This window comes from Phymastichus coffea, unplaced genomic scaffold, assembly GCF_024137745.1.
Source record: "Phymastichus coffea isolate CEN01 unplaced genomic scaffold, Cenicafe_Pcof_1.1 PCOF00061, whole genome shotgun sequence".
NCBI lineage: Eukaryota > Metazoa > Arthropoda > Insecta > Hymenoptera > Eulophidae > Phymastichus > Phymastichus coffea.
The window spans coordinates 1,271,649-1,293,498 of NW_026706872.1; the positions used below are offsets into that span (position 1 = coordinate 1,271,649).

The window sequence follows — 21,850 nt, forward strand, 5'->3', positions numbered from 1 at the left end:
ACATCGAAGCTTTCGTAACATAGCTCGCGCCTCAGAATCAATAAACTATAATCTGCGAGAGCGAGAAACTGTTGGAAGTTTCTCTGTCGTGGTCGAAAGATTTCTCGGAGCCAAAAATACTGAGGGAAGCAAGTTATATACCACACACTCGAAGTCGCTCGAAAGAGAGAGGGAGATGAGATGCAATCTAGATTGTACTATTGGCCCATGCGTGTGCTCGCCTGTTTATTTGGCGGGGATTTCGATTATAAAAAGCTACGGCACATCCGCGCGCAAGCTCCAGTGACGGTTCAACCATCATACAGTAGTGAACGCAGTTTAACGAAGACACAGAGTTACTCGATCATGTCGGTAAGTGCGCGTTAATTGATCTGATTGAAAATAAAGCGCAACCTGTGTGTATAATTAGACGGGCACGTGACGAGACGACGAGTGCGCGTAGAGAAAGAAAGTGAATGGGTCAAGTCGCAGTTATGCGCACTCTATTTTTATTTCATTTATTTATTTTGTGTGTGCTTTTAAGTGACTATTCATCACTTTAATATCTTCTATACAGTGGCTGAACTTAGAGAATCTTGACGCATCTACATTGGCAAATTATAAAACGTAAGATCATGTGTCACAGGAAAAACTGGCCTACGAAATGCAAAGAAATGACCAGGTTGGCAGATACTTGATAGCCAGCAGAGAATTACAAGAGGGTGAGGAGATTCTTACCGAGCAGCCATTCGTCGTTGGACCGAAAGCTTCTACCTATCCCATTTGTTTAGGCTGCTATAGTCCATGGCCGCCGACCGAGGATAGTCAGCCGTTGTGCTCGACATGTGCCTGGCCTGTCTGCTCGACAGAATGCGAGAACCATCCGCATCACAAAGATTACGAGTGCGAGGCAAGTCGGCATCTTTTGCCGCTTTTTTATTAATTTTTATTAATTTTTCATTTGATCGCTTTGGATATTTATGCGAAATTTAATGCAAAATATATGTATGAGTTGCTGTCAATTTGTTCTGCACAATACTTATACGGTTAAGATTGCATAAGAGCATTTGAAAAGAAGTAAAAGAGCCAACTGACCTGCTAGAAAGATATTGTTGAATGTTGAAAAGATTGATTGTCGTGACAACCTGAACAGATCTTCGCGAAATTGGGGGAGAAGTTTGACTTGGAATCGGCACTGAGCGAAGAGCATCTACACGGATTGCCGCACTACGAGTGCATAACTCCGTTAAGACTGCTACTGGCCGCGGAGAAAGACGCCGAGAGATGGAACAGCGAAGTCAAAGGCATGGAGGCTCACAACAAGAAGAGAAGTCAAAAGGACCAATGGAAAACCGACCACGTGAACGTCGTCGAGTATATTAGAAATCGTCTGAAGCTTGAAAGGTAGTAAAAGGAACCAATCTGCCATTTGCTGGTTCTAAATCAGCAGCTCTCAGATTTCTTCTATATGCAGAGCTCTGCAACGCGTGATTGCAGATTTTCCGAAGAACAGATCCAGACCGCTTGCGGTGTGCTCGAAGTCAACTGCCACGAAGTCAGATCGGATAAGGGTTTTGTCGCGAGAGCTTTGTACCCAAAAGTGGCGATGATGAATCACTCGTGCGTCTCCAACACTGTCCACAGTGTCTGCCCAGCCGAGAATTACAAGTACGAATGAAAATACATTATGCTCGAATTATACGTCAGGATGGTCTTATTCCTCGTCGATAAACGGACGAATTGGTCGGCTTTGTTCGCAGGATTTACCTGAGGACAGCAGTGAGAGTGCCGCTTGGTGGTGAGCTGTTCGGTAATTACACGCACGCCTTGCTACCAACGATGCTGAGGCGCGAGCATTTGCTCGAGAGCAAGTACTTCGCGTGCGTGTGTCACAGGTGCGCCGATCCCACGGAACTCGGCAGCCACATATCCTCCCTGAAGTGCAACAAGTGCGACAACGGCCTAGTTGTGCCGCTCGATTCGCTCGGTACGCTTCGCACTTTCGTATTTGCAAGTCGAGCTTTTGTCCAAGTGCAATAGTCAACCTTTTGGGGACGCTAATTGGACTTTGAGCGCCTCTTTCGATCAAGCCAAAAAATTAATCGTTCGTCAAAGACATTGTCAGCCAGCATTTGTCTTGCTTCCTTATTGCTTCAGTGAACAATACATCTGATGGATCGTCGTTGATTGTACGCGGACATTAACGATAACACATGCACATTTGCAGATGCGGACAGCCAATGGAAATGCACGCACTGCGAGTTCTCAACGAGGGGAGCGGCGGTGAATAGAGTACAGAAAATCATCCAAGGGGATATGGATCAAGCGGAGGTATATACGCTGGCCGACGGCCCTGACGCTATTCACGTCAGAGAGCAGTTCATTAAAAAGTATCACTCGGCACTACATCCCCGACACGCTTTTCTCATTATGACCAAGTGCGTAACACTCTCGACCGTCAATTATTCGTTAATCCGTTTTCCGATTTGATTTGCCCTGGAAAACCTCGAAAACTCCATTACAGGTACTCGCTGTGTCAGCTGTACGGGCGCGTTGAGCAGTATCTATTGGAAGATCTACCGGACATTGTTCTAGAGCACAAAGTCGAGACATGTGTCGTCAACTTTTGCAAGTGCTCGACATTGTAGAGCCTGGGATGTCGCGCTCGCGAGGCATTATTCTCTACGAGCTGCACGCTCCGCTGCTATTTATCGCCAGATCTCAGTGGACAGCCTCGACTATCGACAACGCAGCCCTTAAGTCCAAGATGATCGAGGCTATGGCAATACTCAAGCAAGCTGCTGATATTTTGTCGTTGGAGCCGAAAGGCACGCCTGAGGCTGAAATCGCTGAAGGCGCCAAACAGGCGATGGCTCAGCTGCAAACTTCCATTGACGACCTGTAAATCTCGTTTAGCTACACACACACACACACACAAAAGATGGTTTATTTTTTATATACGTTGTATACGCGCCTATGTATACCTGATCGATTTAGGTCGCCATCATTCAAATAAACTATAACATAAGATTTCTTTGATATAATAGGCGCTCACAACTACCGTATCTGCATATTGGTTGTAATCTATTTCTTGCAAATATTATTAATTTTCGTTATTAATGCAAGAATGAGTGTTCGGTTTTAGAAATAAATGTAGATTTTTGTACAATAAGCTTGAAACAATAAAAAGAGCAAGTTAATCAATCAACCACTCAATCTATATAGATTGCAATAATTGCCTCGGTGTAGTTTGAACGTAGGATCTCGTCGATTAAATCTCACTTACACTTACCTCAATCTAATTATACGCGCGCGCGCGCGCGCGTGTGCGAGAGAGAGAGAGAGAGAGAAGAGAGAGAGAGAGAGAGAGAGAGAGAGAGAGAGAGAGAGAGAGAGAGAGAGAGAGAGAGAGAGAGAGAAGACTGTGCATCTTGTAGCAAAGTACGCTTCTTCACTCTAATAATAGTTCGATGAATCGTCACGAGAAGATCAGAGATGTTTCGCGAACAGCGAGCTTTCGACTACATTCTATCCCAAGTATTTTTAGTTTGACGTTCATTTCATGACAAAAGATTAAGAAATCAGAGTGAACAAAAGAGATGGAAAGAAAAACACGTTGTGACAAGGCTCAGAGCGACAAGTATACCATTGGCAATTCGAAAAAATTGGGCAGGTAAATTTCTTATGATCGTTTTTAAAGGCCTCAAATTAAACCAGATCTTTTATAAATTATTCAATGAAATTAATTTTAACGAAAAACGTTTGGCAAACGTACGCGACAGTTTTCCTATGCGTACATCTATGTAAGCCGCTGCATATAGTATATATATTATCTAGTCATTCGCTGTCTTCATCTGGCTATAGGCATATGCTAGCTGCGAAAAATTTGTCACCTGGAGAAGTGATACTACGCGAAGAGCCGTTAGCCGTGGGTTCTGATATTTGCGACGAGCCAAACATTTGTTGCTTCGGATGCATGCGCTCGTTGTCGGATTTTCGAAATGGTAAGCCCCGTTACTGCTGCTCCAAATGCAACGTTGCGCCTCTGTGTAGCAAGATTTGCGAGGTATGGCTTTATACTTTTGACATTCGTACTCGATAGAATGGTCCAAATGATCAAATAGACAAACGCTGGCTCACGTACAGGATGCAATTGGGTTTCACGCTGCAAGAGAATGCAACGTTTTCCGAGAGAAGCAGGCCTCGCTGCTCAACAACTTGAATCTGCTCGCGCGTGTATTACTACACTTGCGGCTTTGGCTGTTGAAAGATGAAGACGATGGCGTTTGGAACAGCCTTATGAGCATGGAAGCGCACCTAAACGAACGCAGAAACACTGCAGTCTGGAAAGATTGCGAAACTAGGATAGTTAATGTAAGTCATCTAGAGCCGCATTGTCATTTAAGTGAAGGACATGTACACTTGTACTCGCAGGTCTTCAAGAAGTTCAGCCTCTATGCACCAACGGAACACAACCAGGATGAATCGCTTCAGAAGCTCTGCGGCATCGTCGACGTCAACACGTTCGAGCTACGCAGCCCAGCCGGCCCCATTGGGATTGCGACGGGGATCACAAAGGGTGGTCTGCGTGGTCTTTTTCGTAGAGCTGCCCTCATGGCACACTCGTGTCGACCTAACGCTCACATCAGCGTCGACGAGCATTTCCGCATGACCGTGTACGCTGCGCTGCCCCTCACGGCCGGCGATCTCATTACCTTCAATTACACGTCGTCCCTCGTGGTTTGTAGTTTGGTCGGAGCTATGCTTACGGCTCGAACGCCTATTGAATGTTTTGTAATCTAATTCCGTAGAAATAGTGTCGACCCCACTCATATCTGCCTACTAATTACGATAACGTATATTTGTATTTCGCGCGCATATACATATATAACCATTATTTACCTCGTATTCACAGGGAACTGCAAGCAGGCAAGACCACTTGCAAGTCGGAAAGTATTTCCGATGTCAATGTGATGCATGCACAGATCCACTGGAAAATGGCACATATCTCAGCTGCCTTGTCTGTCCACGTTGTCGAAAGAGCTACGTGGCTATGCAGAAACCACTGGATCTGGATCCTTATGATCAAAAAACAAAGTGGGTCTGTCAGAAGTGCAAAAGCATATTCTATGGTTGTTTGATAAGAACTACTATTACTCTAGCTAATCAACTGATAGATCAAGTGGACGAATCAGATCAGAAGGTGGGCCTTTCCCTTGTACATGATTATTTCATATTCGTTACCAAAGAAATCGTAATTTTTTACAGAAAATGGAAAAGCTATTGAAAAAATTATCACTTACTTTTCACGCAAATCACTATCTCATGTTGTGCTTGAAGCAAAAAATACTAGCGGTTTACAGAAATGAATTGACGAGCATCAATCCTCAAAAGAAAACATTAGAGAAAATGTTAGCTATGGAGCGTGAATTACTCGAGGTTTTAGAAATCGTTGAACCGGGCATTTCGAGACTGAAAGGTTTGTTAATTAAAGACATGAAACAATACTCTCAGGATAATTGCTCGTTTTTTGCAGGAATTCTGCTGTATGAAATGCACCTTCCAATTGCAATTTTAGCAAAACGCGGCTATACCTCGCGTCAACTATCGGCTCAAGAATTATTGTCCCAATTGGAGGATTCTCATAGCTGTTTGAAGCGCTCGTTAACGATGTTACTTTTGGAGCCAATAAATACGCCGGAAGGCCAGTTGGCCAAGCGTGCATTGCAGGACCTGAAAATTGTTGCGCAGAGTGTTGCCGATGCAAAAGCTTTGTCAGAAAATAATACGCGTGACAAAATACCAAAGTAAAGTAAAAATAATATGATCGATTAAAGACTAGCTTCGCATGTATTTTTTGCGATTTATACGATGGTCTTATGGAAACTCGCTGTGCTCGCTGTGCTTTATGTTTTCTACCAAAAGTGCTTATTTTCAAACGTGTAATGGCCAAATTCTCATAGCGTCTCATTTTAACAGATGCGCATAACATTTTAAATACTTATTTTAAATACTTTTTTACAAAGAACATACAAAATTATATCACAAATATATCATGACATTCATAGCAGGTCAGATTCATCTACACTACTATTTAAAATTACTTGATTCTTAATGTATAGACTATTGGTTTTTACTATTTTTCGATAAAAAATAATTTTTTAGTTAATGATAAGCGATCAAAAGTCATATATAGTTTCTTTCATATGTCAGGAAGCAGTATAAAAATCCAAGTTGAAAATTCACTTTTTTACAAAAAACGGGGGAGTCATTAATCCCATTCGATATGCCGTACCCTATTTTACTTGAACATCGAATGTCCTTTTCACGTTTTAAGATTCATTGATTTTGATTGAGCTGCACGAATGAAAATTTTAGAAATCTGCCAGGGCATTCTTGTTATGCGTCTAATTCTTATCATAATTATCTAAGTACGGTCCGTAATAAATTATTTTTTTCAATTTATTTCCCATATCTTAAAATCTAGCTCATATCAAATCAAAATGTAAATTAACTAGTGAGACGAATAGCCAAAATAGCTGCTTTTACAGCTTCATAATTACACTGTATCAGTAAAAGAATTAATATTTTTCTTTATAAAAACATCGACCTTGTTATATAATAAAAACAGAACGGAAAAAAACCGTCGCGTACGCAAACACTTATTTGCAATGCATTCCATATGGAAAAATCAATTAGTTCGACATATACACGTGGTAGTATAGAATTAGCTCTTACCTAGATAACATCGACCATAGCAGTCACGTACCGAGAATTTGATTTGTGAAAATTTGGCCAAAGTACTAATGATATCAAACGCGCTTCGCGCATTCTTTATCATTTTTATCATTTCTGATTATATTGATAAAGATCTTTAATGCCAATTCTTTTTTAACAATGGATTTTGGATTTTTTTTATAAAACGCATATCGTAGAAGAAAAATATATTTTGATGAAAGATTCACATTTCGAAATTCATGATTTATCATAATTATCCAAGACTGTAATAATTTTTTAGTTCTTTTCAACTACGCGGGTCAAATTATTCAAAAATCTATGCCATTCGTTAAATAAATATTGCGACAATAGATTTATTTCAATCTTACACATTCAAAAACCAGATTATCGATTATAGTAATAAAAAATAATTAGAAAGATATCAAAGAATAACCTTTTGTTTCTACAAAACAATTTACTCGCTGTTACGTCCAGAATTTACAAATATTTATTTTCCCTTTTTCGAATATATCCGTAATTTACTGGGAAAATCGGTCTAGAGCGAGTGAAGGTAGGCAGAATTATCGAAAGGAAAAACCTGTCGTGGCGAATTACCTTTCGCTACCTTTGGCCTGTAGTTTCTCCTACGATTTATCAAACTCTAGTCCGGCGTTGACGAGAATAGTGAAATGTGCCTAAAGCACCGCTCACAGTCAGTCATACTTCTCAAGTCGAGAGGAATTAGCGAAATGTTTCAGCTTGAGTTGAAACTGTACTAATTTTTAATGGTATCGATAAATATATATATAATTTAAATGTATATTTAAATATATATTTTTATATATTTCTTTATTAGTATTACACTGTTAATCTTTCTAGAGATTTAGACGTTTCGCGTAGCTCATTACTGTTTCGCTCGGGATCGTGGAGTGCCCTCCAGTCCTCTCCACAATAAAAAAAAAGTCAGTAATAGCCCGCCCACTGGCATGATAACTAATGTCATCGGACAATGGGCTAATTGCTCATTCAGCTTCGCGAGTCGTTCCTTATCCTATTCAGCAATTCTCGCGAGAGCATGAGAGAAGAGGACTGTGTCTCTCCCACTTTCGCGATGTGCTTTTGTCTCACTCTTCACGGGAAACAGCATCAACTTACATGCACATTTCGTCTGGAGGTCGATCCGTATCGAAGTTGCCGAGAGCGAGGAACCGCGCAGTTAATCGTTTGCGTGAGAAAGACTGAAAGTCGCATACAAACTGCTGTTTCGGGAACTTTTCAGCGTCTGATGTCTGGCTTGCTTGGAACGTACTACTCGCTGATAATAGTTTCAAAAAATGAGCGTTAAAACAACAATAGTGCAATCTTTTTTTTTTACTTTCATTGTCTTCAAAATAACCAGTATCGAAACCATACATACGGTTATTTGCCACCACATAACAATATAACACGTGACCAAATCTCAGCCAATCAATTCACTGCGAATAAAATACTTCAACATGGTATCCATCACTTTTTTATAAGCGGATACTAGGTTATTACAGGGAATACCAAATGAGATACGACAAACCTGCATGGGCAACAATGTCCGTTAGGGTCTTTAGAGTCTTTCTACTGATATTCTTATTCCATGTGACTTTGAACCTCCCGGAACATTAGTATAATTCACCATCTATCTCCCCATACGTATTCACTGGTTTAAAAAGTCGCAAAATACGCCCATCATGGAGACTGTATATGCTGTATACGTTTCCATGACGCCCTTCTTCTTAACTTCTTAAGCCACAGAATATGTACACAGATGTAGATGATGAACTGTACGAATGTTCTGGGGGGTTCTAAAACACACGGAACAAGAACATTGCAGGAATATTCTCTTAGTGTGGAAACTGGAAAGAAAATATTGCAGGCACATTCCACAATTACTTAGAAGGTTGCCGGTACGTTACCGGATTCAAACTTTGAAAATGTGCTGGGAACGTAGCTGTGCGAACGATCGGAGAGTACATAAGAGAATATTTTATTTAATAATTACATTTTAATGTAATTAATAAATAAAATATTTTTTTCCTTAACAAGCCCACGGTATGTGGACAGATATTAAAGTTCCAATGATTGTTAACTTCTTCGTATTTATTTCTTATAATACATACATAATTTGGACCTACGAGAAAAACTATTGCGGATACATTGATCGGGATTCATAAAACGTCCCAGGAATGTCGACCATTATTTCAATAAAAATTATTTTATGAATTAATTTTTCAACCATGAGTATACCTTTCCAAAGTTTGAATTCACATAACATACCGGGAACTTTATAGGCAATTGTTGCGGAACATTATTACGGCAACTATATATTTTTACTACTTTAATGAATATCATCACTCATGTCAATGTGCATCTGGGACGATTTCTCACCGAAAACCCTTTGGTATTGCAAAATTCCAGAAAACAAGTTGCCGCTACGCATAGTTACTACATACGGTCGATATTATACCTAGGTACGTAGACGAAATCATTTGAATGTTTCCCGGCAGCTACCTATGATTATGTGCGAGGAGCTATCTAACTATCGACCTTAACCACTGTCAGGAGTGTCAGGTCGCAGTTCATGGGTCAGTCTGTCACTTGGCAGCTTACTATACATAATTGCTTTCAGATTTCAGTCTGCTTAATTAAAAACGACGATGCGTGCACGGCAGTGATAGTATAATTTAACACACATTAATTTTGTCAAAATTCTTTCTATTTTTTGTTTTATTTCAAAAATACCCAATATGCGGAGCTGGGAGCCATTATTTGTTGGTAAGATATTACCGTTCAAACTATTTAGTATTGATATTCATAAACATAGAAACATGCTGTCACGCGTGCTTAACCTCATCATTCCACAGATGTACAGTTATAAACATTGACATGTCTATTGCAGTTGTAAGCTGATTTGACTGAAAATGATAACACATCGATGAGAATACTTTTCATTGGTAATATATAATTCATACACACGTGCACGTGTGTGACATTTATTTTTAACCTAACTCTTTCTCTCATTTCAGGTTGAAATTCTTTTTACTAAAAACCTAATTTAAAATGATTGATCAAAAAATTATTGGTATGTGCTTTTTGATCTGCCTAGCAGTTGTTTTCAATTTTTCTTTACATCGTATTGAAGAAGGTTATGTTGGTGTTTATTTCAGAGTGAGTATTAAAATAGTTCCATACTTGAATACTCATTAATCTAATGGTTAATCTGTTGTTTTCAATAAATTCACACTTTTCACATTTTGATTTTTAGGGAGGTGCATTATTACCTCATGTTAGTACTCCAGGATTCCATATGATGATACCACTTTTAACAACGTTCAAACCAGTCCAAGTGACTTTACAAACAGATGAGATAAAAAATGTTCCTTGTGGGACTAGTGGCGGTGTTATGATTTACTTTGATAGAATAGAAGTTGTAAATGTATTAGATGCTGGCAGTGGTATGTAAATAAAAATTTATATTTATGATCTCCTGTTGCTTTTGTTCTTTGTGGACATTCAAAATTATCTTTAAATATTTTCAGTGTATAACATTGTAAGAAATTATACAGCTGATTATGATAGATCCTTAATATTCAATAAGATTCATCATGAGTTAAATCAATTTTGTTCTGTTCACACATTACATGAGGTTTACATTGATTTATTTGATCAAATTGATGAAAATCTGAAGACTGCTTTACAAAGAGATCTAAATGAAATGGCTCCAGGCTTAAGTGTCTTAGGTGTAAGAGTAACTAAACCGAAGATTCCTGAAACCATTAGGAAAAATTATGAGCTTATGTAAGAAAATATATTTATAATTATTATAAAACATAGCAAATTATTGTTGAAAACTTATGTTTCTTATTGATCTTCTTAATGTATGTATGTAAAGGGAAGCAGAGAAAACAAAATTGTTAATTTCAACTCAACATCAAAAAGTTGTTGAAAAAGATGCTGAAACTGATAGAAAGAAGGCTATAATTGAAGCTGAAAAAGAAGCTCAAGTAGCGAAAATCCAATACAATCAGAAAATCATGGAAAAAGAATCACTTCAACGTATGGCAGCCATAGAGGATGAAATGCATCTAGCAAGAGAAAAGAGTCGTTCCGATGCAGATTATTATCAAATGGCAAAGCAAGCTGAGGCAAATAAATTGCTATTAACAAAAGAATATCTAGAACTTGAAAAATACAAGGCCTTATCACAAAATGCTAAAGTGTTCTATGGGCCAGATATTCCTAAGATGTTTTCACTTGGTGGCTGTGGTGAGAAATCAATGAGTCCAGTCCATGGTATTGCCTTAGGAAAAGATGAAACGGTCACTGAGTAACTTCACAGAAAAAATGGGCAGTTAAATAATTCTATATTTTTAGACAATTGATGCAATTATACTTCAAATGTTAATAGTGCACATGTATTGTTTTCAAACACAAAGGAAATTATGTGATTTCAGTATTGCTCACTTCTGAGTTATCTACTAACAATTCAACAATGACTTTAAATTTCTTTTTATAACTTTTTTGTGTGGATTTGAAAAAGTGTATACAGTGTTATGTATACCGTTATGTCATCCTTGATTACTTGTAGATCATTTTATTTATATTACTTATGATTTATCAAAAAATATGTATACATGAATAAAGCGAATATGCTATTGTTCGTATCAATTTTCCAAATTACTGTGTTATTATTTTTCAAACTAATTCAAATCGGTTCTGCAAATTTTATCACATTTTAGTACTCGATTTTATGAGTAAGATAGATTTCAATAAAAATATTTTAATTTTGTTGTTGTAATTTTTGACATACCATACCGCGACCCTTCAAATACAAATTTTGCTCACGATTATTGCTCAAGTTGGAGTACCAAAGTAATAAAGACACTGTCAACTGTCACTAATGTCAGTCGTCAGTTTGTCACTGAAAGTGATACGTGAACTCTTGCTACCAACTTTGTAAGTTGCTGTAAAAAAATCACGTTATTTGAAGATTTATAATAACTGTATAAAAAAATATTGATAAATCAGTTTAAAATTATCTGCAATTGACAAATATGACTGCAGTAAGTACATACCACATTGAAGCGTTTCATTTTAATGAGAAAATTATTTCTATTTTAATTTAAGGTTATAATATTTTGTTTTATCTATTTACTAGTAATGCTGACATTTGGTTTTACCTAATATTCATTAAAATGCTAAATAAATATTGTTCTAAATATATTGATATTGACTAAAAAGTAATACCAATATTTTTCAGGATCTGAAAAAGTTTCTGTTAGGTTTATTGAATCGAGTAGAAGGTTTGCACAGTATTTTGATCACAGACAGAGACGGAGTGCCAGCTGTTTATGTAGCTAATGATAAAGCTCCAGAATTAGCAATGAGAGCAAGTTTTCTTTCTACTTTTGGAATGGCAACTGATCAAGGAAGTAAATTAGGTCTTGGGAAAAACAATACGGTTATTTGTATGTACAGCAGTTATCAGGTAATGTTGCTCCAAATTTTTATATAATGAAATTTAACTTTAGTGTTAAATAAAAGGATTTTGTATGATGTTCAAGGTTGTGCAAATGAATAAATTACCACTTGTAGTAAGTTTCATTGCAAGTCACAATTGTAATACTGGCCAAATTCTTGATTTGGAAAAGAAAATTGATCCTGTGCTCAGCCAATTGAAAAATGCCGTTGTGGATGCCTGATGGTTGCCTGTTGTCCACTATGGGTGATAATTAATACATATCACCCATGAGTGTGGCATTGTGATAAAAGACTTATTATTTTGCATTAGCTAGTAGATGATAAAATATTGTATACATTGACATTTTGGAACTAGTACATTATTTAATTAGCTTAAGAAAGTAGATTTTTGTTTGTCTCATGTAAGATTTACACCCAAGTGAAGCAAGTTAGGTAATGTACTATTGTGGCAATGCAGCATCGCTTTATGAGAATGGAATAATTGTAAGCTAAACTTTGTACAATGGAAATTTATGTTTATTTGTAATCAATTAAGGTATTCAGATATAGAATGTTTTATTTTACTTGCTAATATTTTTTAATACATACATATTAAAGAGTTATAAAAATATTAAAATACTACTAGAAAAATGATTATACTGTGCTTATCGCATTAACTGTGTAAATATACATGTTTGTATCACTGATAGAATTATTGGAATATTCTCTATGCCAAATAATCAGATTTCATAAAGCAAAGGCTTGCCATCAAAACTATAGAGTATATTTTGAACAGCTGCTATGGCCATGTCATTTTCTGTCTCAATGGTTTGTGTACCCATGTGAGGGACGATTACTGTAAATATATAAGTAATGTGAAATTTATATGCTATTTTATGATAACCACATAAAAAGTTATATGGTTAAATATTATGCAAACGAAATATAAATGAAATTGAAGGAAAGTACTTTACGTGTTTCATCGCTAATCAATCAACGATACAATTTTTATAAAAAACGTAACGAATGACTTACCTACGTTCGGGAGCTGCAGTAGTTCATGATCCACTGGTAATGGTTCTGGTTCAGTAACATCAAGTCCAGCAGCGAAAATCGTTGCGTTTTTCAAAGCTCTGACCAAAGCATCCGTATGAACGGTCTTGCCTCGACCGATGTTTACAAAAACAGCAGTCTTTTTCATTTTTTTAAAAGCATCATCATCAAACATTTCTTCTGTTTCTGAATTCAGAGGTACGCTGTCGATAACGAAATCACTCTGTTTAAGGAGGTCATCCAAAGATACAAATTCAGCACCAAGTTCATCTCCTAGAGAACAGAAATCAGATCATTCTTTACGTCAAATGTTAGTTTTTTCTCAAAAGTTTACATGTTGATCCTTACCAATCTGTTTTCGTGAATGGCCAGTATAAACGAACTTTTTTATCTCGAAAGGCTTCAACCTTTTAAGAATTTCAACGCCAATGTTACCTAGTCCGACAATTCCTACAGTTTTGTTTCGCAAATCGTGACCTAACAGCCAAGAAAATCCAGATCCAGTCTTTCCTCTAATAGCAATGAAATCGACTTTAATATACTTGTTTCATTTTATTTATTTGTTTTCTAGACCTACTGTTCAAGTTGCAAACGTCCTTCGTGAGCGCGTCTAGCTGCACCTAACAATAAGAATACTGCAGTTTCAGCCACTGCTGCCGACAGAATTTTCGGAGTATGTCCAATTTTAATACCTCGCTTTTTAATTTCAGCGACGTGCAAATGATCAAAACCGGCAGTTGGAGTTGAAATTATTTTCAATCGATTTCCTACAAACGCAAATTAACAGTATTGGGCAAGATTTAAATTTAACGATTTTTTTTCTGCAAACAACTACCCGCAGCATCTAGAAATTTGGCATCAATAGGAACCACTCCAAAAAGAGCATCATGTTCAGGAATTACTTTTAATATTTCATTCGTCGTGGGCCAATTACTTCTCATAAGTGTAACATCACATCTGGAAATTCACAGTTAAGTGACAATACTTGACAACGTATTAGGAGAGCAACAAACATACTTTGTCTTTAATAAATCTAAAGCAGACTGAGGTGTGTCGTTGTGAACCACCAGCACTCGCGGTCTCGCGCCAGCTGACGCCATTGTAACTATATTGGCAATTTTTGTATTACTATGCCGTATAATTAGGATACTGCACATATTAAATATCCTTGAGCTTATGTAAGTATTCAAATCAGGAACTCTAATAACTTACTTTAAACATAAACGAATCAAGTGTACGAGAAACGATTATAAAAATAACTCTACTATTGTTTTCTTATAAATTAAACGAATAATATATATTTATTATTTGAAGTGGTAAAAATATAAGCATCACAACTGAGTAAACTAAAAAGCAGAAAAAAATAAATCTACCATTTATACGAGATTTTAACCAAATAGCGTAAAAATCTATATACATGTACCTAACACTTGTTTCCAATCAATTCGCTATATATACTAACGTGTACATGTGCGTGCCAAATGACAGCGGACTCTTATATAAGCGAATCTTATGCGCAAGCGCAATCCCTCTTACTATACTATTTTATGTAGACCATAGTAAAATTTACAAGTTTCTAATTAGATAATAGAATACGTGAAGTTCTTGACTCTTGGCATTTTTATAAAAATGTAACGCAACTCTATAGTCAAGGTTGAAGAAAGGTTGCAAGAAACATGTTAGGACAAAGTAAAAACTCATACGTTTTACTATATCAAATTTTTCTTAATAAAATTAATTAGCTAGAAATGGAATATCATACATGAGTAGACGGTGTTATATAGTGTTTATTTAATTGTTTTATAAATCGTTCATTGTAGATAAATTTTTTGTACCAAATAGCCTGGAATATTTCATAAGAGATTAACTGCATCGCCAAAAGAAAATGCACTAAAATGTATTCAGCACTTTAATAAACTTACGTGTGATAATAACTACGCAAGCGACTTCTTTTCATTTATGTTTGACTGGTTGTTATAAGCAGACTGTACACGTACAAGCAATGTAGTGCTGAACTTTTATGCTATTTTCATCAATCAATATATACTCTAAATTGTATGTCTCTATTCCAGCATCAATTTCTTTCACAGTATATTTTGTTTCTTTCTCTATGTATTATAACTTTTCTTGCATCGCATATGACGCAGCCAACAAGAAGTAAACACAAATTATGTGCCATTTTTCTCTTTCAAAATTGGGTATTCATTTATTTATTGAATAATAATCTAGTTTGAAAGTAATGCGTTAGTATATAGCACTTGTATTTATTTTTACAACATTAATTTTTAGTCAACCATTAACATTAAGCTTAGTCATAATTCGTAAAATATTTTTTCTGGAAAAACGTTTAAATATTTGCATGATGGGACATGAAATCAAGAAAAAACACGAGTTTTCATCTTTCTTTTAAAAGAAAATATGGATTTAGTATTATAACATTTGCATATTATTTATATAATTTACGTTATAACATTTATCAGTTTGCCAAGAAAAATAATACATTACTCAGTAGATAGACCTTACAGAAATTGAATTATTTTACAATCACAGTTCGTATAGCAAAGGTTTGCTCTCAAAGCCGTTAAGTATATTTTGAACAGCTGCTATTGCCATGTCAGTTCGGGTCTCGATGGTTGCACTACCCATGTGCGGAATGACCACTGAAAATGAAACGTTGATTTTGATCTTATTTGCCTCTCTCACTTTTCACGGTGACCAAACTTTATTTTCGTAAATACTATTGACAAAACGTACGTTTTTTCAGTGTAAGAGGTTAAATTAAATAGTACTCACGAGCATTCGAAAGTTTCATTAATTCGTGACCGATGGGCAGTGGTTCTGGTTCGGTAACATCAAGTCCAGCAGCAAAAATTGTTCGATTGTTCAAAGCTCTAACCAAAGCTTCTGTATCGACGGTCTTGCCGCGACCGATATTGACGAAAACGGCGCTCTTTTTCATTTTGTTGAAAGCAATGTCGCCAAACAATTTCTCGGTTTTTGCATTCAGAGGCACGCAATTGACGACGAAGTCGCTCCGTTCGAGCAGCTTGTCGAAAGAAACAAATTCCGCATTCAACTCATCTCCTAGGAGCCAAACAATTTTTATAAACTATTCTAAAGCCAAAATTGTGTGCAAGTCTGATAATTACCAATCTTCTTTCTAGAATGACCGGTGTAAACAAATTTGTTGATTTCAAAAGGCTTCAGTCTTTTGACAATTTCTACACCTATGTTTCCTAAACCGACGATTCCAACGGTTTTATTTCTCAAGTCGTGACCGAGCATCCATTGGAATCCAGATCCTACTATACCTCTAAAGCAAAATAAAACATTTTACATAGTAATTCTAGATGGAAACACTTGAGCAATATAAAATTTTACTTTTCGAGTTGTTGTCGTCCTTCGTGCGCTCGTCTTGTCGCGCCAAGCAACAAAAACACGGCCACTTCCGCAACTGCAGCAGACAACACTTGCGAAGCATTTCCCACTTTGATACCTCGTTTTTTTATTTCGGCCACATCCAAATGATCAAAACCAGCGGATGGAGTTGAGATTATTTTTAGCTTGCTCCCTATACGAAAAAATTTTGTTTGTGCAGTATCAAACTATAAACCTTTCTAATAAATTATTTTTCAGATAAAATAACCACCCGCAGCATCTAGGAATTGGGCATCGATATTAGTCTTTCCCAAAAGTGCATCATATTCAGGGAGTAACTTTAATATTTCTGCTGTTTTTGGCTTTATAGAATCCATTACTGTAACATTACACCTGAAAATTAAATCGATGCTTTACGTCGCGTTGAAGGACTTACTTAATAGTTTAATAATTGTGCAATATATTATGTTGTTCTAAATGACTGGAAATGTCAATATAAATTACCTTTGACGTGAGCAACTACAGATAACGAATGATCAGAAATAATTCGCTCTATGTCGTTGTATTGTTTAGTGTGGAGTTTCATACTTAACTTGCGAACATTACATGTTTATTGAGAAAAAAGAAAATGTAACACAAAAATAAAGTATTTATCGGCGTTAAGCATAAAATTGAACGTACTTTGCCTTCAGTAAATCCAGAGCATCCTGCGGCAGGTCATTATGTGTGACCAAAACTCGTGGTCTCGCGCCAAACGATGCCATTTTTAACGCTCGTTTCGAAACTTTACACGTAACACCGTCACACACAATGGAACTGCCACTTTATATAATCTATGCATGTACAACATCGCTCAGGCGCAGGCGCGATATATCACTGAACTAACTATACTAATAATAATTTATCTGACTTAACTGATAGAAGAGAACCGCAGCTTATCAAACATATATTTATCGTGAGGTGAGAACACAAAGCTGCCTGCATTTTTGACCAAAATATTTTGTTTCCATGACAATTATAATCTCATTTCATTCTTGTTCTTTCCGCAGTAGTCTCGTGCGTTTGAGTTCTCTTGAAAGTTTGAAAAGCCTTTTAATCAGGCAGTTGTTTGAAAGTCTAATCACGTTCATGATTGTATTTCACGAACTCAATATAATTGGTATCTGCTCTGTGTACGCATTTGGATATCTCTTAACAAACCGATGTCAGATAATATAGCGAGTACTACTTCTTCTCGTTCATGCTTCGCTGCTCATTATGAGCTGACTATACATTTTACAACTTGGTGCATTTCAATGTACGGTGAAATGCATATTCGCATATTCGATTGCTTCCTTTGATGCATAACTCTTGATGTAAATCTTTTCCAATGTATCATCGATGTATCAGAATTGGCTTGTATATTTTGCCCAGTATATAGTTATTGCACCGTTCGGCAATCATTATAATAAATTTTTCGTCAATGACGTGAACAATTGTACTGCCTTTTATTCATTTGAATTGGAAAAAATAAAAAAATGTCTCTTGTTTTGATCTGTATTCATAATTGTTACAGTGAAGCTTTACTTTGAAAGCCGACAAGCAAGTATATCTTGGAACAGTTGCTGTACATGGCTATGTCAGCTCGAGTTTCGATTGTGGCACTACGCACTACTCACAAGGCACGAGTACTGCAGATAGAAGAGATTTCTTTTGTAAAAGTTATTTGATCTGTTGGAATAGCGACCGCAAAAGGTAGTTCTTACGCAAACTCAATAAGCGCTCACCATATCATTCATATCAAGTCTAGCAGCCAAAATTCTTCCATTTCTCAAAGCTCTCACCAGAGTTACCTGATTATTATTCACATGAACAATTGTCATTCAACATGTTACGATGTTATTCATGTTATGACCAGCACTCGCGGTCTTGCACCGGCAAAGACTTGTCCAGGCACTTCTTTCTGACTTTAACACATAAATTTATATACTTCCACTTATACACATGACTATCCAAGACCTGCATTTTTCACGTGTAGATGTGACAGTACAGATTTCTTTTTATATCTGCACTACTCAGAGTCGGTACTGATAATAATAAAACCAATTTATCGTGCAAACTATTTATTGCACGATATGTCAACATATTTTCTATCTATTGGACTCTTGTGCAAATCTTTCTATGTTTTTTGTAAAGGTTTATAGTTGGCAAAAACAGGTTTTTCACGCCTATAAGTCATGGTAAGCATTTTAGATGAAAACGTTTCGGATAAAAGTTGCAGAGAATTGAAAAAGCTACAATTTGAGCCATCGCGCGATTATTTTCGTTCATTAGTTATTGTAAAAAGTATCAATAAGCCTCGAAAAATTAAAAATATTTAATATTTATTGCCAGATTCATTTTTTCTCATTTATTTTCCTATCAAAAGAAAGCTCTTATGATTAAAAAAAAATAATTAATAGATGAGAAAGCAAAGAAAGATGGTCACAGGATCAGCTATTGTGAGCTATTATATATAGGTATATGTTGTGTACGCATATGAAAGATTACCGTAGATTTCCGTAGATAATTAATTGTTTGAAAAGTGCATCAATATAATCAGCATGAATTTCATATAAATTGATGACTTTAATCATACTAACCTCAAAATAATGACCAACTGATACCTCAGTATTTTGCTTTACATTGAATTTTGCTCTATGTGAAAGTTTACCTTTAAATAAACAAAGTTAACCACAAAATATATAAATTAACAGATTATCATGATAAAATATTTCTTCAACACAGAACTCAGGATGATAAAAACTTACTAGTATGGATGAATTTGTAAATTGCAATTTAGCCTACTTTGTAGTATTGCGCAAGCAGCTATGAAAGTTAAACAGATATCGTACAGCAAAGCATGAAAATATTAAAACAACTGGATCGTTCGATTATCGATTATTATGATACGAAATGTTTTATATGTGAACAACTTTACAATGTGATATTGGTGGAAAGGGAAACAAAAGCACTGCATCAGTACAAGTTAAATAGTCACGCGATTCAAACATATTTAAGTTTCTCCGTGAATAATGTACACTCAAAAACAGTGCGCAGCTCTGCCACTGTAAGTACTAATTACAATACATAATAATTATAATACAAGCTGTCTCTGAGAATAAGTTCAAAAGTTATAAATAAACAAAATGTCTTAAATTAACCCAAAACTTAAAACAGGTACAAAGTTACAAGTTCCACCTGTTTCACAAGTCTACATAAAAACCCAAAGAACTAAAAGAAATAGTTAATCTTTCTCGAAAATTATAACCAATAGTTTATACCCGAAAAGGACCAAGATATCCTTATCGATACAGTTGAAGACATTTGTGTTTTGTTCTACATGAATGAAATCACTACGAAACTTAACCGTCAAATTTATTGTCCTTTTCCAGAATTGTTCAAAATAGATTCTGCTGCCACCTAAATAGTTCTACACTAGTTGTCGAGTTAACAAAGAAAGAAAACAGCGCCTTTGAAATTCAGAGCCGCAAGTTGAAGATACGTCCTTACGTAATATCAAAAAACCACACGAAAGACTAATTTATCTTAATAATTAAGTTTTCAATGTTTTAAAGAAAAGTAAAAAATTCCAAACGAAATACGTGAAAAAACAAGTTTTTTATATCATTTTACAAGTTTATCCATAGTTTTTTGACCAAAAAGTAACAATTTTTCTCTTTAAATTTTTTTTAAAGAGTATGTTTTTCGAAATATAACGATTTGATTCGTAATATGTATTTTTTAATAAAACACGATATAGCTTATAAAAATCATAAAAAAAAAATGTTTGGACATGATTTTGTAGGCTTTAGGACAATTATTTGGATAAACTTATAAACGGTACAGATAGATTTTAATCCCCATCACTTCCCTCCAAAATAAATTTCACTAAAGTTAGTAATAAAAAATAAAATTTTGTTTCTTACTTATGACGTAGCTTTTGAAAAAAAAATAAAATACAGACATGTAGCTTACGCCACTTGATAAATATTGCAAAATTCTACAAAATAAGTACTCGTTGGGTTTTTACGACGACTCTAAGTCGAGATATGAAGACTGAAAGCTTTAAGTTTTCAGTCAACAGGGTGGTAAATGTTATTGAGCGGAAATATAAAAGTAAAAAAATGACAATTATATTGCTGAAAGTGAAAATTTTTGAATAGAGTTGCAAAAGTATCGCTCTAAATAAGCCGAAGCGTGAAATTTAGAGTATCGATTTACTCTGCACAATTTTTTCTCTTCTTGTACTTTTTGATTTGTTAGATACAAACTAATAAGTATAAGAATGTGTTTCTTTGCTACGGGTATTTCCTTTAATATTAACCGACATTTTACTTCTGCTGTGCATTTGACGCGTCTAACGGCGTGCCCCCCTCCCCTCCGTCCGGTCCAATAGTAAAGAAATATAATTAATTGTAATTAGTATTTTAGGATAAAATTATGTTATAGGTAGAATTTGTCTAGGAAAAAATTCAATTTGATCTAAAATGAATATTCTAGAGATCATAATTAGCAATATTCTGACGACTTCATACAGTTGCGGAAGACCCATTGCTCTGTTTGCCTGTCTGTCTCTTTTACTCTATTGCTTTTTCGTTGGGTAGCGTTCCCTCTCCCTCTCTTACTCTGCTCCCCCACTCTTTTTGACTATTTGCCGCTCACCAAAAATCAGTGCGCCATGGAAAATGTGCGAAAAGCAGATTCGAAATTGTCGTCAGACTGAAAAGATCACAGTACCTACAGCGTGTTCTCTGAGACAGTGCATTTCTTCTTGCTGTTTTCCGGTTAGGCGTTCAAACTTATATGAGCGCGCGCGCATGTGTGTGTGTGTGTGTGTGTGTTGACCAAGACTAAATTTCGAGTTAAATAGAATTTTTATGTGGTACTCGCTACTCAGCGATTTGAATTTTCGAGAACGACTTGAAGATTTTCAATGCAAAGTATCTTCATAGCGAATAGTCGAAGATAGTCGGCACGCCACGAAAAATTTGCTCAAGACAACACAGTAAGCGTAGACGAAAAGGCAAAAAATTGCATCTTACAAGATCTTTAAAGGCTGTTTCAAAGTTGAACGACTATGCTGGTAAGAAAGATAAATTAATAGTTTTGTTTTAGACAAGTGTTTCAGTTTTGAAATATGTTAGGTTGTATATATTGTTTATATTGTTTATAACCAGAAATTGAAAAACAATTAAATTTTCATAGTTGACTA

The 21,850-nt window shown here is 35.9% G+C and overlaps 6 protein-coding genes across 17 annotated transcripts; 4 read left to right on the forward strand and 2 right to left on the reverse strand.

Moving 5' to 3' along the window:
- Window positions 1–165: 165 nt before the first annotated feature.
- On the forward strand, window positions 166–3,181 carry LOC131666813 (SET domain-containing protein SmydA-8-like). Its single transcript, XM_058939755.1, is given in 8 exon segments — window positions 166–351; window positions 626–889; window positions 1,133–1,383; window positions 1,477–1,647; window positions 1,740–1,966; window positions 2,207–2,417; window positions 2,504–2,585; window positions 2,588–3,181. Coding segments are annotated over 8 exon segments (1,674 nt in total). The 5' UTR covers window positions 166–180; the 3' UTR covers window positions 2,885–3,181.
- A 296-nt stretch (window positions 3,182–3,477) lies between these two features.
- Window positions 3,478–9,891, forward strand: LOC131666814 (SET domain-containing protein SmydA-8-like). 5 transcript variants are annotated; one of them, XM_058939757.1, is made up of 10 exons: window positions 3,478–3,652; window positions 3,817–4,045; window positions 4,126–4,353; window positions 4,414–4,719; window positions 4,895–5,182; window positions 5,248–5,458; window positions 5,516–5,786; window positions 9,145–9,501; window positions 9,591–9,680; window positions 9,753–9,783. In XM_058939757.1, the coding sequence occupies exons 1-8, from the start codon at window positions 3,579–3,581 to the stop codon at window positions 9,203–9,205; spliced, it is 1,668 nt and encodes a 555-aa protein (XP_058795740.1). In that variant the 5' UTR covers window positions 3,478–3,578; the 3' UTR covers window positions 9,206–9,501; window positions 9,591–9,680; window positions 9,753–9,783. The 5 variants fall into 5 exon arrangements, with proteins under 5 accessions (XP_058795740.1, XP_058795742.1, XP_058795739.1 ...); XM_058939759.1 differs by lacking the exon at window positions 9,145–9,501 and having other exon boundaries at window positions 9,626–9,680; window positions 9,753–9,891; XM_058939756.1 differs by lacking the exon at window positions 9,753–9,783 and having other exon boundaries at window positions 9,626–9,682.
- LOC131666773 (erlin-1-like) lies at window positions 9,787–11,057 on the forward strand. The gene is made up of 4 exons (XM_058939669.1): window positions 9,787–9,894; window positions 9,992–10,181; window positions 10,266–10,524; window positions 10,619–11,057. Exons 1-4 carry the CDS (start codon window positions 9,787–9,789, stop codon window positions 11,055–11,057), a joined length of 996 nt encoding a protein of 331 aa, XP_058795652.1.
- A 591-nt stretch (window positions 11,058–11,648) lies between these two features.
- On the forward strand, window positions 11,649–12,870 carry LOC131666821 (ragulator complex protein LAMTOR3-A). The gene is made up of 3 exons (XM_058939779.1): window positions 11,649–11,789; window positions 11,987–12,214; window positions 12,291–12,870. Exons 1-3 carry the CDS (start codon window positions 11,781–11,783, stop codon window positions 12,426–12,428), a joined length of 375 nt encoding a protein of 124 aa, XP_058795762.1. The 5' UTR covers window positions 11,649–11,780; the 3' UTR covers window positions 12,429–12,870.
- A 33-nt stretch (window positions 12,871–12,903) lies between these two features.
- Window positions 12,904–14,906, reverse strand: LOC131666819 (glyoxylate reductase/hydroxypyruvate reductase-like). 5 transcript variants are annotated; one of them, XM_058939771.1, is made up of 7 exons: window positions 14,663–14,906; window positions 14,257–14,344; window positions 14,075–14,196; window positions 13,817–14,006; window positions 13,588–13,751; window positions 13,222–13,512; window positions 12,904–13,042 (listed from the first exon to the last, which is right to left on the reverse strand). In XM_058939771.1, the coding sequence occupies exons 2-7, from the start codon at window positions 14,337–14,339 to the stop codon at window positions 12,927–12,929; spliced, it is 966 nt and encodes a 321-aa protein (XP_058795754.1). In that variant the 5' UTR covers window positions 14,340–14,344; window positions 14,663–14,906; the 3' UTR covers window positions 12,904–12,926. The 5 variants fall into 5 exon arrangements, with proteins under 5 accessions (XP_058795754.1, XP_058795753.1, XP_058795755.1 ...); XM_058939770.1 differs by having other exon boundaries at window positions 14,257–14,388; window positions 14,452–14,906; XM_058939772.1 differs by having other exon boundaries at window positions 13,817–13,859; window positions 13,932–14,006; window positions 14,257–14,906.
- A 691-nt stretch (window positions 14,907–15,597) lies between these two features.
- Window positions 15,598–17,709, reverse strand: LOC131666820 (glyoxylate reductase/hydroxypyruvate reductase-like). 4 transcript variants are annotated; one of them, XM_058939776.1, is made up of 7 exons: window positions 17,299–17,421; window positions 17,122–17,209; window positions 16,889–17,010; window positions 16,621–16,810; window positions 16,389–16,552; window positions 16,033–16,323; window positions 15,599–15,899 (listed from the first exon to the last, which is right to left on the reverse strand). In XM_058939776.1, exons 3-7 carry the CDS (start codon window positions 16,992–16,994, stop codon window positions 15,784–15,786), a joined length of 867 nt encoding a protein of 288 aa, XP_058795759.1. In that variant the 5' UTR covers window positions 16,995–17,010; window positions 17,122–17,209; window positions 17,299–17,421; the 3' UTR covers window positions 15,599–15,783. The 4 variants fall into 4 exon arrangements, with proteins under 4 accessions (XP_058795758.1, XP_058795759.1, XP_058795760.1 ...); XM_058939777.1 differs by having other exon boundaries at window positions 17,122–17,204; window positions 17,299–17,391; XM_058939775.1 differs by lacking the exon at window positions 17,122–17,209 and having other exon boundaries at window positions 15,598–15,899; window positions 17,299–17,709.
- Window positions 17,710–21,850: the final 4,141 nt, after the last annotated feature.

What these genes read in the sequence shown, in the direction of transcription:
- LOC131666819 (XM_058939769.1), bottom strand. Translation starts at nt 14,396, where the DNA reads ATGTGCAGTATCCTAATTATACGGCATAGTAATACAAAAATTGCCAAT. An exon ending in TTAGATTTATTAAAGACAAA is followed by an intron (nt 14,197 to 14,256) that starts GTATGTTTGTTG and finishes GTGAATTTCCAG; the next exon opens with ATGTGATGTTACACTTATGA. An exon ending in ACTGCAGCTCCCGAACGTAG is followed by an intron (nt 13,043 to 13,221) that starts GTAAGTCATTCG and finishes ATATATTTACAG; the next exon opens with TAATCGTCCCTCACATGGGT.
- LOC131666820 (XM_058939775.1), bottom strand. Translation starts at nt 17,381, where the DNA reads ATGGCATCGTTTGGCGCGAGACCACGAGTTTTGGTCACACATAATGAC. An exon ending in GGACGACAACAACTCGAAAA is followed by an intron (nt 16,553 to 16,620) that starts GTAAAATTTTAT and finishes ATTTTGCTTTAG; the next exon opens with AGGTATAGTAGGATCTGGAT. An exon ending in AATGAAACTTTCGAATGCTC is followed by an intron (nt 15,900 to 16,032) that starts GTGAGTACTATT and finishes TTTCATTTTCAG; the next exon opens with TGGTCATTCCGCACATGGGT.
- LOC131666814 (XM_058939757.1), top strand. Translation starts at nt 3,579, where the DNA reads ATGGAAAGAAAAACACGTTGTGACAAGGCTCAGAGCGACAAGTATACC. An exon ending in AATTCGAAAAAATTGGGCAG is followed by an intron (nt 3,653 to 3,816) that starts GTAAATTTCTTA and finishes TATATTATCTAG; the next exon opens with TCATTCGCTGTCTTCATCTG. An exon ending in GGGCATTTCGAGACTGAAAG is followed by an intron (nt 5,459 to 5,515) that starts GTTTGTTAATTA and finishes CGTTTTTTGCAG; the next exon opens with GAATTCTGCTGTATGAAATG.
- LOC131666821 (XM_058939779.1), top strand. An exon ending in GTATGTACAGCAGTTATCAG is followed by an intron (nt 12,215 to 12,290) that starts GTAATGTTGCTC and finishes ATGATGTTCAAG; the next exon opens with GTTGTGCAAATGAATAAATT.
- LOC131666773 (XM_058939669.1), top strand. Translation starts at nt 9,787, where the DNA reads ATGATTGATCAAAAAATTATTGGTATGTGCTTTTTGATCTGCCTAGCA. An exon ending in ATGTTGGTGTTTATTTCAGA is followed by an intron (nt 9,895 to 9,991) that starts GTGAGTATTAAA and finishes TTTGATTTTTAG; the next exon opens with GGAGGTGCATTATTACCTCA. An exon ending in TGTATTAGATGCTGGCAGTG is followed by an intron (nt 10,182 to 10,265) that starts GTATGTAAATAA and finishes AAATATTTTCAG; the next exon opens with TGTATAACATTGTAAGAAAT.